Source organism: Cavia porcellus, unplaced genomic scaffold (genome assembly GCF_034190915.1).
Source record: "Cavia porcellus strain 051 isolate PalLab524CR breed Dunkin Hartley unplaced genomic scaffold, mCavPor4.1 scaffold_17, whole genome shotgun sequence".
Lineage (NCBI taxonomy): Eukaryota > Metazoa > Chordata > Mammalia > Rodentia > Caviidae > Cavia > Cavia porcellus.
In genome coordinates this window covers 45,070,688-45,086,933 of record NW_026947500.1, presented here as the reverse complement: position 1 = coordinate 45,086,933, position 16,246 = coordinate 45,070,688, and the positions used below count along the sequence as shown (strand labels likewise).

The 16,246-nt window shown below is 59.9% G+C and overlaps 2 protein-coding genes across 2 annotated transcripts; both read right to left on the bottom strand.

The window, feature by feature from the left end:
• Positions 1 to 2,233: 2,233 nt before the first annotated feature.
• On the bottom strand, positions 2,234 to 5,370 carry Ifi30 (IFI30 lysosomal thiol reductase). The gene is given in 7 exon segments (NM_001288790.1): positions 2,234 to 2,299; positions 2,399 to 2,452; positions 2,672 to 2,824; positions 3,521 to 3,613; positions 3,691 to 3,765; positions 3,855 to 4,037; positions 5,290 to 5,370. Coding segments are annotated over 7 exon segments (705 nt in total).
• A 1,221-nt stretch (positions 5,371 to 6,591) lies between these two features.
• On the bottom strand, positions 6,592 to 15,370 carry Pik3r2 (phosphoinositide-3-kinase regulatory subunit 2). Its single transcript, XM_063227985.1, has 15 exons — positions 15,219 to 15,370; positions 13,177 to 13,892; positions 11,071 to 11,163; positions 10,912 to 10,962; positions 10,701 to 10,832; positions 10,380 to 10,608; positions 10,136 to 10,221; positions 9,942 to 10,050; positions 9,769 to 9,867; positions 9,388 to 9,694; positions 8,400 to 8,542; positions 8,050 to 8,226; positions 7,449 to 7,520; positions 7,155 to 7,328; positions 6,592 to 7,078 (listed from the first exon to the last, which is right to left on the bottom strand). Exons 2-15 carry the CDS (start codon positions 13,496 to 13,498, stop codon positions 6,868 to 6,870), a joined length of 2,205 nt encoding a protein of 734 aa, XP_063084055.1. The 5' UTR covers positions 13,499 to 13,892; positions 15,219 to 15,370; the 3' UTR covers positions 6,592 to 6,867.
• Between the last annotated feature and the right edge of the window lie 876 nt (positions 15,371 to 16,246).

The window sequence follows — 16,246 nt, the reverse complement described above, 5'->3', positions numbered from 1 at the left end:
AACAAAACAAAACAAAAAAACCAAAAAACCTGAAAGAACTAGAAGAGGTGGCACAGGTTTATAACCCCAGCTTCTCGGGACGCTGAGGCAGGAGGATTGCAAATTCAAGACTAGTCTGGGAAATTCAGCTAAACCTGGTTCCCAAATAAATCCTGAAAAGGCCCGGAGGTATAACTAAGCCTCCCCGACACCGCAAAGGGAAATAATGAATAAAAGTAAAACTTCAGACGCCCTTTGGTGCCTTGTGATTTGCATTAATTCATGTCTCAGCAACTTTGTGCGCCTGCGCAAATCGGGGATCCTCTTTTTCACCTCCTGTGTTCTTGCAGGAAACTGTGTTTCAGTGGAAATCTATATTTGTTCTCTACACTTCACGGTTTAGTCCGTGGGCCAAATCCTGTCCTCCTACACCGTTTTTGTGGGGCCCCTCAGCTAAAATGTTTCTCTCAGTATGTCGCAAGGAAAAAGCAAACACTGTAAGCCCGTGCTAAATGAACTATTTTGGGGACAGGGTTTCCCTGTGTTGCCCAGGCTGTGTCAAACTCCTGGCCTCAGCGGACCCTCCTCCTTCAGCCTCCTGAGTGTGCTGGGATGATGGGCGGGCCATGTGCCAAAATGCCTGGATTCACACTTGATGTGCGGGGGTTTTTTTGTTCTTGTTTTTTTGGTACCGGGAATCCAACTCAGGACCTCGTGCTTGCCAGGCAGGCGCCTATGCCGCTGAGCTACATCCCAGTCCTAGATGTACGTTTGTTTTGTTTTGGGAGTTCTGAGATGGGGTCTCACTGCCTGGTGAGGTATGACCTCCAACTCCCAAGAATCCTTCTGCATTCTCCTGCCTCAGCCTCCTCGTCACATCTGGCCTAGATGCTTAACTCATCTTCCAGTTGTCTCATAGCCATTTATTAGTTCCCACATGGCCCCTCAAGAAAGCCCAATTCCCAAGGCCCGGTGCAGGATGGCAGTAGAACGAAGCACAGAGTTAAAAGAAAGCAGAAGTGGGGGCTGGGGATTTAGCTCAGCGGCATAAGCACCTGCCTTGCAAGCAGACGGTCGTGAGTTCGATCCCTAGTACCCGTTAAAAAAAAAAAAAAAAGCAGAAGTGGCCTGAGGCGTGGCAGGGCCAAGAGGGAGCAGTTCAGCAGCTGTGCTGGGCGGGTCGGTGGCCCAAGTGTGGGCCCAGGGAGGGAAGCGTTCAGACAAGTGCAAGGGTCAGTGAAACCCAGGCTTGAGGGCCGAAGCCTGAGGACCTAGCAGGAGACTGAGCCGGGCCTCCCCCTTCCCCTCCCCCTTGGCTTCCTCCTTGCCTGAGCCCTGGACTTTGCCCGGCCCAGAGCCTTGCTGCCAGGTGAGTGGTTTTCTCCTGAACCCCTTTCCTTTGAAGCCGGCCCTTTTGTGGGGCCACAGCTCTGCATCTGTGGAGGTGTTGCCACTGAATCCCCCCCACCCCGCCACCACAAGGTAGGGTGCAGGAGGGCCGATTTCTGGGGCAGCTGTGGCCCCTGGGAGATGGGCCTCTCCTGACAAAGGTTACTTGGGTTTATCTCAAGATAAGCCACAAGTTCCGGTTTATTCCTTTTTTTTTTAATCTTCCCTGAGCCATTTTGGAATTTTTTTCTCCAAGATGCAGTAGAGTCTGGCACCTGGAATATCAGGGCCACTTACCAACACACACCAGGCAGACACTAGGGTCTCTGAGGGATAAAGGGGTCCCATGAGCCCAGCACTGGAGAGGCAGAGGCAGGAGGCTTATGAGTTTGAGGCCTGCCTGGAATAACAGGGAGACCCAGCCTCAAAAAACAATACACAGGGGCTGGGGATTTAGCTCAGCGGCATAAGCACCTGCCTTGCTAGCAGGCAGTCGTGAGTTCAATCCCCGGTACCGATAAAAATGAAAAAGACAAAAAACAAAAAAAAAACAATACACATACGTGCGCGTGTGTGCACACACGCACACACACACACACCCGACCAAAACAAAGCAAATAATACAAACAAAAACTAAATCCACAAAGACTGAATTAACAATCAAAATGGTTTATTATTTATCAAATGAGTTTAGACTTAGCACCACTGTCAGTCAGGCAAAATTCTCTATCACAGGAGGGGAAGTGGGGAGTGTGCTCTGTAGGATGAGTAAGGGTTCTTTGGTGTGGCTTCTCTGCTGAAGTTGGACAGAGAAACAGGGCCGCTGGGCTCTTGTTCTCTGTGGGCTCCGGCAAGGCCACGGCCCTCATTTGAAGCAGACTTCCCTGGGGGTGCTGCCCATGGATGAGCAGATATCCGGCTTCTCCTCACCCTGGAGAGGGAAGGACGCTCTGCAGTCCAGGCATCCCCACAGGACACTGCCAATTCTGCCTACAGCAGCAGGGCTGCCCGGGTGCTACGCCCAGCTTACCTGGTACAGCTGGCACACCAGACTCAGGAGCTGGCTCGGGTCTTTCAGAGGTTTCTGCATGAAACCAAAAAAAAGATCCCACATCTCCACCTGTCCCCACTTCTTCTGGTGTGCAGGAGGTGGAACCCAGGCCCCTACCCCATGCTCAGCAACCTCTGGCACTGAGCCACACCCCTAGTTTTAGTCAGTTTGAGACAAGATCTCTTTAAATCAAGTTGTTCAACCTGGGCACCAGCTAGAGATCCTCCTGCCTCAGCCACCCCTGCTCCTCACCCCATTGACAAGGATCCAGGGTACATATTCATGTGGCGGCTGCAGGGCATCCGTGAGCTGTGCATTGTGGTGGAGCAGCTGAGTCCCACGTTCCCCGGTGGCACAGGCCAAGATGCTGTCAGCAGTCACATTGGGCGCGTAGATCTGTAGACACTGCAATGGGGATGCACAGGGCCTTGCCTCAGCTTCCTACCCGTTATCTCCTCAACTGTCCCCAGTTGCCTCATGGCCCTCAGTTGGCCCGATGGCCCAGCAGAAATGCCCATGAACAGCAGATGTCCGGGCCATGCCTTCAAGCTCAGCTCTGCAACTCCACCCTCCATGGCATGTCCCCATACTCTGAGCTTCTGTGCACTCTGTTCCCCCAGCCCAGAACAACTTTCCTCCTTCTCTCCACACCCCCAGCTCCTTGGTAGCCCTGCCAAGTGGGAGTATCAGGGTTGCGAGCCTATGGGTGGCCTGGATGTCTGATGGGTGACAAGGTGAGCAGAGCAGGTGAATCAGCCCTGGGACAGTTATTTTCCCTGTCCCTGTCCTCTGCACATTCCTAAGTACCCTTGCAAACAAAGCTCAGAGATTACTCTTCTAGGAGGTTTTCCAGGGGTCACTGCCAAGAGATCTTTGGCCCCCTGCTTTAGAGATAAGAGTTTCTAATTTTTTTTCTGTACTGGGGATTGAATTTAGGACCTCACGCTTGCCAGGCAGGCGTTTCGCCACTGAGCTACATCCCTGGCCCTTCAGAGATGAAGGTTTTGCTATGAAGCCCAAGTTGGGATTCTCCTGCCTCAGCCTCCCAAGTGATGGCAACACTGGGCTTTTGTTCTCCAGAGCGAGGACAGGGCTGCTCACCGGTGCCAGGTTTTTCTCCATGTCATCCAACTCCTCCAGGCACACAATGGTCAGGAAGGCGGCGTTTGGGTGCAGCTGGTCCAGCACACAGGCCTGGGAAGGGGACTGGGTGAGGCAGGTGCCTCAGACCTGGCCCGGCCCCCCCAGACCCCCTGAGGTGCCCTGCTCACCTCCACCTTGTTGAGTCTGCACTCCTGCTCGCCGTGCTGGCACTTGAACACCCACGTCCCGTTGACGCTCTGCTCCTGTGGGATGGAGAGCCCGTGAGGGCGGTGACAGGCGCAGCCCCGCCCCGCCCCGCCCCTCCCCAGCCTCGGTTTCCCTGCCTGCGTACCACTGCGTTCCCATAGGGCACCAGCGTGACGTTGAGGATCTCCATCACCATTAGCCAGGTGGGAAAGAGGTCGCGCACCAAGAACACCCGGCAGCCCATGCACAGTGCCTCGTAGTACAAGGCGACATCCACCAGGGGCGCGTCGGTCACCCTTGGAGTCCTCCGCAGACTCAGGCCATGCGCCTGGGGGAGGTACAGTCTCTGTCATCCTCCCAGTCCGGTGGCATCCCCGCAGGCCCCTGATCCGCCCAGTGCGCTCCTGTACTCTAGACATTTGCCTTCTTTTTAATTTTTTTTTTAACCATGTAGTTGAGGTTGGTCTCGAACTAGGTTCGATTTTCCTGCTTCAGCCTCCTGAGTAATGGTTAATACACTGTGTCAATGTGAAAAGGTTGACTCAGCAGGGACCCGAGGTCCTCACTTGGTAAACATCCTGAGGCCCTGCAGGAGCCAGGCAGGGAGGTGATGAGTGGGACCCCCACCTGGAGGGGCAGCCTGATTACAGCGGAAGGGAGAAGAGGCTGACTTGATGCCTTTTACTCTGGCTGCTTTTGCTGTCTTCCGCTGCCTTGAAGTGTTGTCCGGTACCATCCTGCCTGAAGCCAGCTAATTAAAGGGACTGAAACCTCCACAAACTGAGCTAAACAAACCACTCATCGGGGCTGGGGATTTAGCTCAGCGGCATAAGCGCCTGCCTTGCAAGCAGGCAGCCATGAGTTCGATCCCTGGTACCGATAAAAACAAGAGAGACAAAAAAAAAAAAAAAAAAAACCAAAACAACAACAAAAAAAGCCTCACTCATCCTTAATTTTGGGCACTGGGTATTCCTCTCAGCAATGAGATAAAAGTAACCAAGACAGTCAGGGCCACACCACGTAGTCCACACTGGCCTTAACTCGTTATGCAGTCTCTCGACTGCTAGGATGACAGAGGTACACCACCAAGCCCAACCTGCTTTACTGACTTCGATTTTTTTCAGACAAAGTCTTGCTATGTGAACCAGGCTGGCCGCGATGTGATTCTCCTGCTTCAGCCTCCTGAGTACTGGGATGACAGGCATACGCCAACAGCCAGCTTTTGACTGCATCTTAAATGCTATTAATCTACATTTGGCTTCAAAACACAGGATCAGCCTCCCACATGGCAGGCGTGTACCCCCCCTCCCATGGAAAACCCCGGGCAAGCAGGGCCTCCGGGGGCAGAGCTCGCGCCTGCGCAAGCGGCTCGGTTTGCGGGGCTGCGCATACCGCATACCGCCGGCGCCTAATGCTTGCGCTCCCGGCTCCCGCCCCACCCGCCCAACCAGGCTCCCACGCAGCTCCGTGACGCTGTCCGCCCGGCGCCCCTTTGGCCGCCCCCGCCTGCTGCTCCGGCCCTGGCCCTATCCCTGCCCCACGGAGGACGCTGGGGATCCCAGCTCAGCCGCAGTCCCTACCTCGGAGGCGGCCGGGGCCGTCGCGGGGACGCTAGGCAGTAGCAGGAGCAGCAGAAATGGCACACGGGAAGGCAGGGCCATCTCGGCGGGACGGACCGACCGGGAGCGCGCGCGGGGCTTTAACCTGGGCCGGGCCCCGCCCCCCTCCGAGCCCTGCCCATTCCCTCCCGGCCACGCCCCCGGCCGGCCAGGCTCCGGAGGCAATGCCGCCTCACGGGACAGCGAGGGAGGGGAGGATTGGGGTCCCCGCCCTAGGGCTCAGCCAGTGTCATGGTGAGCAGGAGCCGCAGCAGAGTCCCTTCCCCGGCCCCAGCCTTTCCTAGCCAGGCTGGGACCACAAAGCAGAAGCGGCTGGCCAAAGACGTTGTATAGCAGGGGTGAGGGAGTGGGGGGGGGGGCAGATCCTGAGGAGCGCCACCCAAGCTTTTGGGGACCTGATGGGAGTGGGGCCACGGCTACTTCTGGCAAGGACAGGAATCAGTGGCCAGGTGCTTGCCGGGCAGGCCGTGTCCCCAGAGTTCGTGCTGTGTCGCCTCTGCCCGCCTGCTTCCTCCTGGGGTGGGAGCCGAGCTGGGTCTACTCATGCCAGCAGCCCGCAGGTGACCACACCCCTCCCAGTTCCTGCTGTCTGTCTGGTGCCCCATCTGGCTGGCGACACTGTGGGGGTATGGGGGTGGGAGAACCCCAACCCGCTCTGAGTTCCCATTTAGTTGGAGACCCCAGGGTCTTGCTCAGCTGTCAAGGCTGAGCTGGCACTTGTGATCTTCCCAGGGTGCTAGGATGACAGGGACAGCTCAGGGTCTCGAGTTCTGGGGGGCCAGGAGGAGACACACTGTGCTCCCTCATTGGCGCCGAGGTGGCCCCTCAGTGGTGAGGGTGCCATGGTATAGTCGGGCCCGCTAGGATAGGAAGGCCTGAGCTGCAGGCCAAAGGCCCCACGGGGTCCCCGGGACCCACGCTGCAGAGGGTCTATAAGGCCAGTGATGCTGACACTTCCGGGACACAGAGGTCACTGGTGGCCTGCCAGGCTGCAGTTGGTGACATGGGGTGGTGAGGAAGCCTGCACGAGTGTAGGAGTTGACTTCCCAGGGGTAGGGCCTCCTATATTCCAAACTTTGGGAGGCTGAGGCCAGAGGGCAAGTTGGAGACCCCAGCAGACCAGAGCCCGCCTGGGATGGAGCTCAGAATCTTGGCGCGATCCCAAGTGGCGGTGGAGGCCCTGCCTCTGTGGTCCAGGCACTGTCCCTCCTGGAACTAAACCCATGGCGATTCACCCATCCCAGCGTCCCCAGGACACTCGGCCACCTTGGTCAGTTTTATGTCGTAGCGATCAGATAACAATGTACCGTACAAAATCTGGCTGGGTGCGGCTTGGGCACAGGGCAGTTAGAAACGGGATAGGTTGCCCGGGGGAGGGTGTGACAGGGGAATCCAGACCCAGGGACTTTGTGGCCCAGCAGGCGGTGGCCCCCAGAGGCAGGGCCCGAGTGTATTTTGGGCTCTTCTGCTTCCTGGGAACTGCCGGAGGGGAAGTCGGGGCGCGCGGGGCGGGACCTGCCCGGGCGACGCGGCCCTGCCTCAGCGGGCAGCAGGTGGCGGGGGCCCTGGCCCAGGCGCTCGCACTGGGTGCGCCAGTGTGACGGGCAGCGCATCATTGTGCTGCACCAGGGATGCACGCTGGTAGTGCAGCACCAGCTCCTTGAGGGAGCCATACAGATTGTAGGGCTCGGCAAAGCCAAAGCCGCTGGCTGTGCGGTAGATGACGCAGTGCTTCGTGTCGCCGTCCACCCTGCAGGCGCGGGAGCAGGGTCAGCACGCGGCGTCTCGCCTCCCCTGTCCACCCCCCAGGGAGGCCCTGCACTCACACCACAGAGCAGGCATAGCAGCCGCGCTGGCTGCTCTCCCGGATGAGGAAGGTGCCGTCTCGCTTGCCGCTCAACATGCCCTCGGCCTGCGTGCGGTTGATCTTGCCCACGTACCACGTGCGCTCCTCGTGGTGGGGCAGGTCTTCCTCATCCTCCATCATCAGCGCATACTGGCTGCAGGGAAGGTGGAGAGGGGTCCTGCTCACTGGCTGGCCAGCAATACCACCTGAAGAACTTCTATTTGGCCTTCAAAACCTGCCTCCCATAGTCCCCACCCTTCTGGGGGGCACTCACTCCTCGGTCTCGTTTCTGATCCCCAGCCACTCATTGATCTTCTTCTGCCGGGTTCCTTTCTGGGTAAGCCACCTAAGAGGAAGAGGGCAGGTGAGCTTTGGCTAAGCCTCTGCTGCAGAAATGGAGAGCGCCACAGGGCCCCGAGCTGAGGTTCTGGATGCCACAACCAAGACCCCCTTTCCCTGGACTCTGGCCCTATAGTACCCACCAGGGTAGGCTTCCTAGGGAGGTAGAGGCAGGACACAAATTTGGAACAAGGCCCAGCCCCAGATTTTCTCTTGGGTGAGGGGGTACTAGGGATCCAACTCATGACCTCAGGCTTGCTAGGTGAGCACTTATGCGGCTAAACTATATCCCCGGCCCTGAAAGTTTTTATTTTAAGACAGGGTCTGAGGTGTTCAGGCCAGACTCCAACCTGTGGTTCACTTGGCTCAGCCTCCCAGGAGGCAGCGTCACTGGCCTGGGCCTGATGGACAGGAGGGCGGGGCCGAGCCTGATGGACAGGGGATGGGGCTGGGCCTGATGGACTGGAGGATGGGGCGGGGCCTGAGGGACAGGCGGTAGGTCCGCGCGCCCCCTGGTGGCCGGGTGCGACACTCACAGGAGGTACTGATCACGGATCTTGCGCAGCTGCAGGAGGTCGGGCTTGAGGCTGTTCATGCGCTTGTCGATCTCCCGGTTGTCTGAGGCCTGGGCCCGCAGGTCCTGCTCCAGCTTTGTGCGGCTCTCATGGATCTCGGCGATGCGGGACTTGAGGCGCTCGGAGTTGAGCAGGATCCTGGGGGAGGGACAGCTCAGAGGCGCCTGGGCGGTCACTGCTGCCCCTAGCCTCTCCTCTCTGGCGAACTCGCCAGCCTTCAAAGCCCATTTCTGCTGGCCTTTGCTCTGCGCCAAGAACGCCAGCCGTTGCCTGCCCAATTCCCTCCCGAGAGCCTGCCGGGGCTCACTCACCTCTGCATCTCCTTCTCGTTGCCCTCACGCCGGAAGCGCTCCAGATACTCCTTGCTGCACCTCTCCTGGGTCTGGCCCTGCTCTTCGAAGATCTTGATCGTCTCGTTGAAGGCTTCGATTGCCGTGCGCTTCATCTGCAGCTCCTGGGGGAAGAGGTGAGGCAGAGGTGTCTCCCTCTGCTCCTTCCTCCAAGAGTACTATGCCTCTGCTAGACATGAAATCTTACACAGCCTTCAGACCCCACCCCCCTTCCCTTTACACCCTGTTACCAGGAGTCTCCTTGCTGTAGCTCACCGGGTTGTTTCTCAGGGCAGATGCTGCACCCAACACTTCCCATGCATTATCTCATAGGGTCTCCTCAGAAACCGAGGCTCAGGGGAGACTAACTCATCTCTAAGGTTACAATATTCCTTTTGGATTTTTTGGTTTTTGCAGGACTGGGATCTGAACCCAGGGCCTTTGCACTGAGCTACGTTCTCAGCCCATTTTCTGAATTTTTTTGAGATAGGGCCTTGCTAAGTCACTAACTGGTCCGGGCTGGACACAAATTTCTGATCCTCCTGCCTCAGCCTCCTGAACGGCTGTGACTCTGTGATCACAGGAGTGCACCTCTGTACCTGCTTTGTTTTTTCGTTTGAGACAGTCTCACAGAGTCACCCAGGCTGGCCTTGAGCTCGACGTGATGATCCTCCTGCCTCAGCCTCCTGGGTGCTGGTATCACAGGTGTCCACCACCACGCCTAGCTTTGACTTAGCTGTTAAAGCCACATCCACAGCAAGCAAAGTGGGGCTCACCTGTGATCCCGGCTACCTGGTAGGCAGGAGCATTAGAAATCTGAGCCCTGCCTAAAATTACAAAGTGCTGGGATGCCACTCAGTGCGAGAGCTCTGGCTTCCACCCCCAGTCCCCTAAAGCGCCAAATGGAAGCAAGCACAGAGGCGGGCCCGGTCCCGTGAGCTCCTGCCTCAGTTTCTCCGGCGGCTCCCACCTGCGAGGTACGTGTGTACTCCTCATAGAGCTGGTCGTACTCGCGGCTCTTGTCCTGGTACTGCTGGTGGTAGACCTTGAGCTGGGCGCCCACGGCCTCCACGCTGTCCTCCTTGACCACCTGGTCCTGCTGCAGCCGTGACACAGGGTACAGCAGCCTTGTGTCCAGCTTGGCATTGTACTGGGCCAGTGACTCGTGACGGTAGTGTGTAATGAGGTCCACCACGGATCGGAAGGTCAGCGGCTCTGAGAAGCCGTAGTGGCCGTCGCGGTGGAAGACCTTGATGAGTTTGTTATTGCCGCCTTTCCTGGAGAGCGCACAGAATGGTGGACCTGGCTCCGGCCCTCCCCTGCCCGGTCCCTGCCCAGCCTGCAGGCCCACCTGAGGGTGAGTGTGTACTCTCCCTGGATCTTGCTGGATGCATCTCGAACCAGGAAGGTCCCATCCGGTGTGTCTCGCAATTTCTCGTTCACCTCCTCCCTGCAAGAAGGGCAGTGCTGAGCCTGGGCCTGCACCCTGGAGCCTGGACCTGCCCCTCATCCGCCGGGCCGTACCTAGAGATGTCACCCCAGTACCACTCCGCATCCTGCAGGGAGGGCGCGCTGCCCCCATTGGCTAGGACAGGGGCTGCAGGCTTCGCCTTGGAGGGCTTCGGCGGCAAGGCTAGGGACAGGGACACGGCACGTATCAGGCCGGGGAGTTGGCCTCCAAGGCCCCAGTTTGAGGGACTGGGCGCGATTGGGGTCACCTGGGGGCGCAGCCTCCTGCTCTTCCAGATGTTCCTGCAGCAGCTTCTCCAGCAGCAGCACTGGGAAGTCGGGGCTGGGCTCGGTACTGGGGGAAGAGGGCGGTGTTCATGGGGCAGGGCTGATGGGCATGCTTGTGGTGGGCACAGGGCGCAGGGGACCAGACACAGCCCCATCTCATGCCACTCCCACGGTGGAGCCCCAATCTCTGCCCAAGACTCAGCAGCCCCACGCGGCCCCACTTACCCCTCAGACAGGGCGCCCCCTGTCGGCTGCACAGAGGCTGGAACCAGGGCTGGGGGTGCGCGCAGCAGGAGTGGCCCAAAGGCCGTGGCCAGGGCATGTACCGTGGGGCCCCGGGCAGGAGCACGTCGGGCCGCCCGGCCCAGGTGCCGGAGCAGGAAGCGCAGCGTGATCGCCCGGTGCAGTGGCAGCGTGGGGGGCTCCAGCACCGGCCCCAGGGGTCCCCGAGCATCTGCGAACGAGGTGGGCAGGTAGCTGCTCTAGCGACCATGCAGGTCCACCCCACCCCCGCTCCTGTGCCAGCCCCTCGGGTCCCTGGCTCACCCCGCAGGGCCCGGTGTGCCTCGGCAGCAGCCTCAGGCAAAACCAGAGGTGCAGGCAGGGCCAGCAGGAAGCTCTTGATGGCGTCGGACAGGGCACTGGCATCCCACTGGTCCAGGTCGATCAGGGACCAGTCTGCACAGGGTGGGGACCTGTGACAGCTGCCGTGGCATTCGACCACCCCCACCTCCGACCCACCAGGAGGCCCCCTCACCTGTGCGCGGCGCCGGCAGCTCAGGCCGGCAGTGGCACTCGGTGTCCAGTCCTGGGGACAGACAGGCACATAAGCCCACGTGCTGCTGCTGGCTGCAGGGTTGGCAGGTGTGGTATGGGGGTTCGGTGGAGGGCTCCCCCGTCACCCAGCTGAGCTCACCTGTAAGCTCGATTGCCTCCACCAGCTTCGCCAGGATGGGGGGTGCCACATCCGGAGGGGTGAACTGCTCGGGCAGGTCGGGGAGGGTGAGGCCTGAATGGGTGGAGACAATGCTGGGGATGTACTCAACTTCAGGGACCAAGCTGTCCCAAAACACAGGTCCTGGTCCTTATGGCGCTCCTAACCCTACTGGCTTGGGGTAGTGGGAGGACAGCAAAAGCTGTGCATGACCTTGGCCTCCCCTCCTCAGCGTCTCCCTGAGGCCACGGGCCACCAGCAGAATGCGGATAAGCAGCTGCCCTTGCCTGGTCACCCCAGGAGCCTTTGGAAGCAGGGGGCCTCTGGCCCTGCCTGGGGGCAGCAGCGAGGTCCTGAACCCTGACCATAGAAAGGTGACACTGTGAAGTTTACTGTCTGAGGCCACATGATTGGTGAGGTTTCCCTAGGGGAACACAACAACTCACACAACAGGTTCCAGGTTCCAGCAGAGCTGCTGTGCAGCCTAGGGTGTAGGACACACCCTCTCTGGGTGTTCCAGGGAAGCACCCTAAGATGGTGCAGTCCTCTCACCTACCTTGCCAGCGTCCCGGCCCTGAAAGCCCAGGCACTGAACTCCAAACCCAGCCCTTTTATTTAGAGACAGGGGCTTGTTAAACTTCCCAGGCTGGGCTTGAGTTTACAATCCTCCTGCCTCAGCCTCCCACAGTGCTGGGAATATAGGCGTGCACCACCACGCCCGGCTCCTGCTCTAGATTCTTCCGCCAAACAGAAAAGGGGCTGAAAAGGAAAAAAAGGAAACTCATGCTGCTCTGAGTCTGAATGGCTCCCCTCATTTTCTAATTTTCCTTCTCAGAATGACTTCTCCCCCTTTTAAGGGCTTCGAGCCCACAGAGCAGGCATCAAGCGCCTCATGTATGTCCTCCCAGCCCACACTCTCCAGCTTGGCCCCAGCGGGGACGCCCTGGCACCTGGCAGGGGCAGGCTGGGGCCTGCGCCTGTCTGAGTGACGGGCCAGGTGCCGGAGCCTGGGAGGCCAGCACAGAGTGGGAAGAGGAGGTGGGTGCTGTCCTAGCTACGGGGGCCCTGGTGTTTCAGGGATCTGGCTGTAAAGCTGGGCGGCAGGAGCGGAGAAGGCCCCACAGGCAGGAGTCCGGGCACACAGCCAGCTGGAGCTCACGATGGCAGCCCTCGCTAGCCCCTGACTGGGGCCAGGACCCCTGGGGGAGGGGCATCTGAAGCAGCAGGGCCTGAGGCTGTGCAGGGACAGCACTGCCATCTGGACGGGGAAACCGAGGCCTCCTGCAGCCGAGGGCACAGGCCTGAGAGCTGCAGATGGAGCCGAGTGGTGCTGGGGCCCTGCCAGGCAGGGAGGGTGGTGCTGTCACCGGGGGCAGCGGCAGATTCTGGCTGGGAGCCCGGCCGGAGCCGTCTCCTATTCCTGCTCCCGCAGCCCAGTGGGACGAATGCCTGCAAGACACCAGATGCTGCGAGGCCCAGGCCAGCGTTCTCCTCCGGGCGCCCCCAGCTGCGGCCCTGGACTGCACCTCTGTCCCTGGGGCTTAGGCACCGGGTGGGCGCGTCCTTAGGAACTTGCCTCCTCCAACTGGGCTGGTCCTGCCTACCCCACAGCTTCTTCTCTAAGCTGGAGCCTCAGTTTCCCTAGCTGAATGCAGCCCCTGAATCAGCACGCAGTGACTTCAGCGGATGTCCACACCCTGTGTCATCTTTCCCATTACAGGGTGGGGTCACAGGGGTGACCCAAGGCCTGGCCTTCTCAATGCTCTGCAGCTCCTTTTTGTGGTGTGAAATCAAGGTACAAGGGGCCCTACAGGGAGCCTTCCCACTGCAGGCTGAGCTCTGGATCCCACTGACACCAGTGTCCCCACTGCTGTGGCTGCCCCACCTGCCTCTGCTGCCCACCACTGTCCCCACATCCTGGTCACTGCATCAGTCACTGTGTTCCTGTCTCTTCTGAGAGTGAGCACCATGAGGGCAGGGTCAGGCTCCAGCAACGCCAGCAGTGTCCCTACACGGACATCCGATGACACATGGGGTCCCCATGGGGAAGCAGAGAGGCTGGGGCCTGGGAGGACCTTGTGCGCTCACCTGGCTCTGGAGGTTCATCTCGGGGCCTGGCAGGCAGGGGGCGGGGGCCACGGGTACGGGGGCCGAGTCTGGCTAGGGACACGGGCCCCAGGAATTCCACGTAGGTGCCTGGGAAGTCGCCCCGCTGCCGTGTTCGCTCATTGAAGCCAGGCATCCAGCCCACAGCCTGTGGGCAGCGCTCGCCGCCATCCGTCACGCCCAGCGCCTGTAGGGCTGCTCGGCTCACCACCAGCAGGTCACCGGGCAGCAGCTCCAGATCCTCCGGCCGCTCGCGCCGGAACGGGTACAGCGCGCGGTATTGGAAGCCATCGGTGCCCGCCATGCTGTGCGAGGGGCCACTCTGTTGCTGTCACCTTTGGGCACTGACTAGGGGCCCCCTGGGCCCCATGGGCCAGGGTGGGTGTGGGAGGCTGGGCTGCGGGGTTGGGGGCGTTCAGATTTCTCTGCAGCAGGAGTCACAGGTGACCTTAGGGACCACTCATACCCTACTTCCTGCCATCATTCTGTGATGGTGACCACTGCCGACTGTCACTTCCCTACCATTCACCAACTGGTGGAAGGGTGTCGGTGCTTGATGCCAGCTCACTCAGCCACCATGTTTGCCATCCGATGGTAGCACAGGGCCACTGGCACCCTGGGCTGCCAGCTCTTCCAGCTGTGCCTCAGGAGGGAGCCGAAAGAGAGGGCTGTCACCATACTCCACTAGAGATGCCAACCTACCGGGGAAGATAGGACAGTGTCAGCCAGGAGGGCTCTTCCTTCACCTAGAATGGATAGGGCTCAAATCCCTGGTTGGGGACATGAGTGAGCTCTGGGCCAGTGCCTGCTATGCTCTGGGTCTCAGTTTCCCCAGCTTTATAATGGGCATTTTAGCCCTCCCTGGGTTGTTGGGCTGCCAAGAACCTGTTCTTGAGGACACCCTGCAGGGCTGGTAAACCAGCTGTCCATCAGCCCTGATGGCAATGGGGAAACTGAGGCTTGGGCAGGGTGCATAGATCTGGCCAGGAAGAAGCCAGGGCTGGAACCCAGATCCACCCAGCTCCCAGGCCCAGAAAATGTCAGGATGTAGCAGAGACATGGCCAATTAAACTCAAGGGTGGGTGAGGTGATCCCTGGGATACTCTGAGTATTTTGGAGACTGGCTGTACAGGGAGGGACAACAGAGGCATAAGGAGGTGGAGAAGGAGACCCAAAGGGACACTGTGTCTCCAAGGCCTGCTCATAGCTTCAAGCAAAGGGACATCAGGACAGCTTGGGAGTCCCTGCCTGGCTCACTTGCGGCCCAGCTCACTTGTGGAAGCGGAGGAGAGGTGTGGGAAGAGCCCAAAGGGACCCTAGCTGGGACAAGTCGGGGTACAGAGGCAGGGTGAAGTCCCCAGGGCCTGGGCTGTCGAGGGGAGAGAAGGGCACCCACGTTCCCAGGCCAGTCCTGTAGGTTCTGTGTTCCCTGAGGCTCAGTGGGGTGGGGGCTATGGACGGGGACTGGGGAGGCTGGGAAAGGCTGCAGGAGGCGCTACCCGCGAAGCGGGCCAGCCTCAGCCTGGAGCTGCATTCATAGGAGCCCAGAAGCGGTGGACTACGGCCCTGGTCCTGCACATTCTACAGGTGGGGAAACTGAGGCGTACGGGATTCTTGCGAGAGCACTGAGGCCTCGCCTGCACCGCCTGCACGGGTCTGCGCGTGTGAGGAAAAAAGCGTACCCCGATTTAGGAGGTGGGGTCTCCGGCCAGGGTATGCGAGAAGGCGCGGGTCTGCTGCTCACGCAAACGCGCGTTCTGGCCCGCGTGGACCTCGCGTCGCGCCAGGAGGCCGGAAGTGGGGCGCACTGACCACCGCAACCCGAAATGTTGCACACGAGGTCGGAGCACCCCCGTGCTGAGCCTCTCTGATCGCCGCACGGATCCCATGGTGTCTCGGCCCGACGCCCGCCAGGGCCCAGCCACCCTGCTGGGTCCCCATTCCTGCGGCCCAGCACCCTGGCCCCGAGCCTCGGCCCCACGAGTGTTGCGGCCCCGCCGGCCACACGGCCGGACCCGACTCACCTGGCCGCGACCGCCGTCACGCCGAGCCGAGCTGGTCCCGTGGCTCCACGGCGGCCGCCGTCGCCGCAAGCCGCGGGATCCCCGCGTCAGTCGCCGCCGCCGCGATTCCGAGCGCCCGGGCCCGCCCCCGACGGAAACAGCCGAACACATTCGGCCTGGGCGGGTGAAAAGAGGCTGAGATAAAGGTCTGGAGGTGGGTGGAAAGGGGGGGAAACACCCGAGAGTTTCCGGAAAGAACCGAACGTACTCCCGCGGGACTGGCCGGCAGGAGGTTGCCACGAGACAACCGAGCATTTCCGGAAACAACCGAGCGCAATCGGGTCGGTGAGCGCTCTGATCCGCTGTTGGACTAATGTTGGATTCAGCGGGACTCTGAGACACAAGAATGATTTCGGAAATGGCTGAATATGCTCCACAAGGACTGGCGGGAGAGGCGGATCCGGACACCACCGACCGTTTCTGAAAGGATCTGAGAGAGCTTTGCACCAAATGGAAGCCCTGCGCACATTTAGACTCAGACCTCGCCGGGGGTTCCGGAAATTGCGGGATTGTAAACGGCTTAGACAGGGGATTTGAGGCGGCCTTGGGCGTAGGGAACAAGACGGAAGAGGAAAGGGAAACACGCTTGCCACGGAAAGCTCCGATTTTTAGGAAGCAGCCGAACCGGTGGCGGCGAGGGCGGAGTTAAACGTGTTCCCATGGCAACCCGGAGCGTCGGGAAACCGCCTAGTGATTGAAGGCTGCCTGAAGAGGCGCGATTGTTAACAGGGCTGAGTGAGGGCGTGGCCACGAGAGCCGGAAGTAGCCGAGGGCGCTCGGGCTGAGTTCGGCTGGGACACAAATTGCTTGGCACAGCCGCAGCATAAAGCAGGACCATAGGGACGCGAACGTGGCGTCCTTTGTTTTAGTCACGTAGCTCAGGGGTCTAGATTGGTGACTAAGTGAAGGCTTTCATTTTTCTTTCTTCTCATTCTGTTGTCTCAGCTAGTCTCTTAACTCCTGGGCTCCAGCCTCCTGCATAGCTGAGA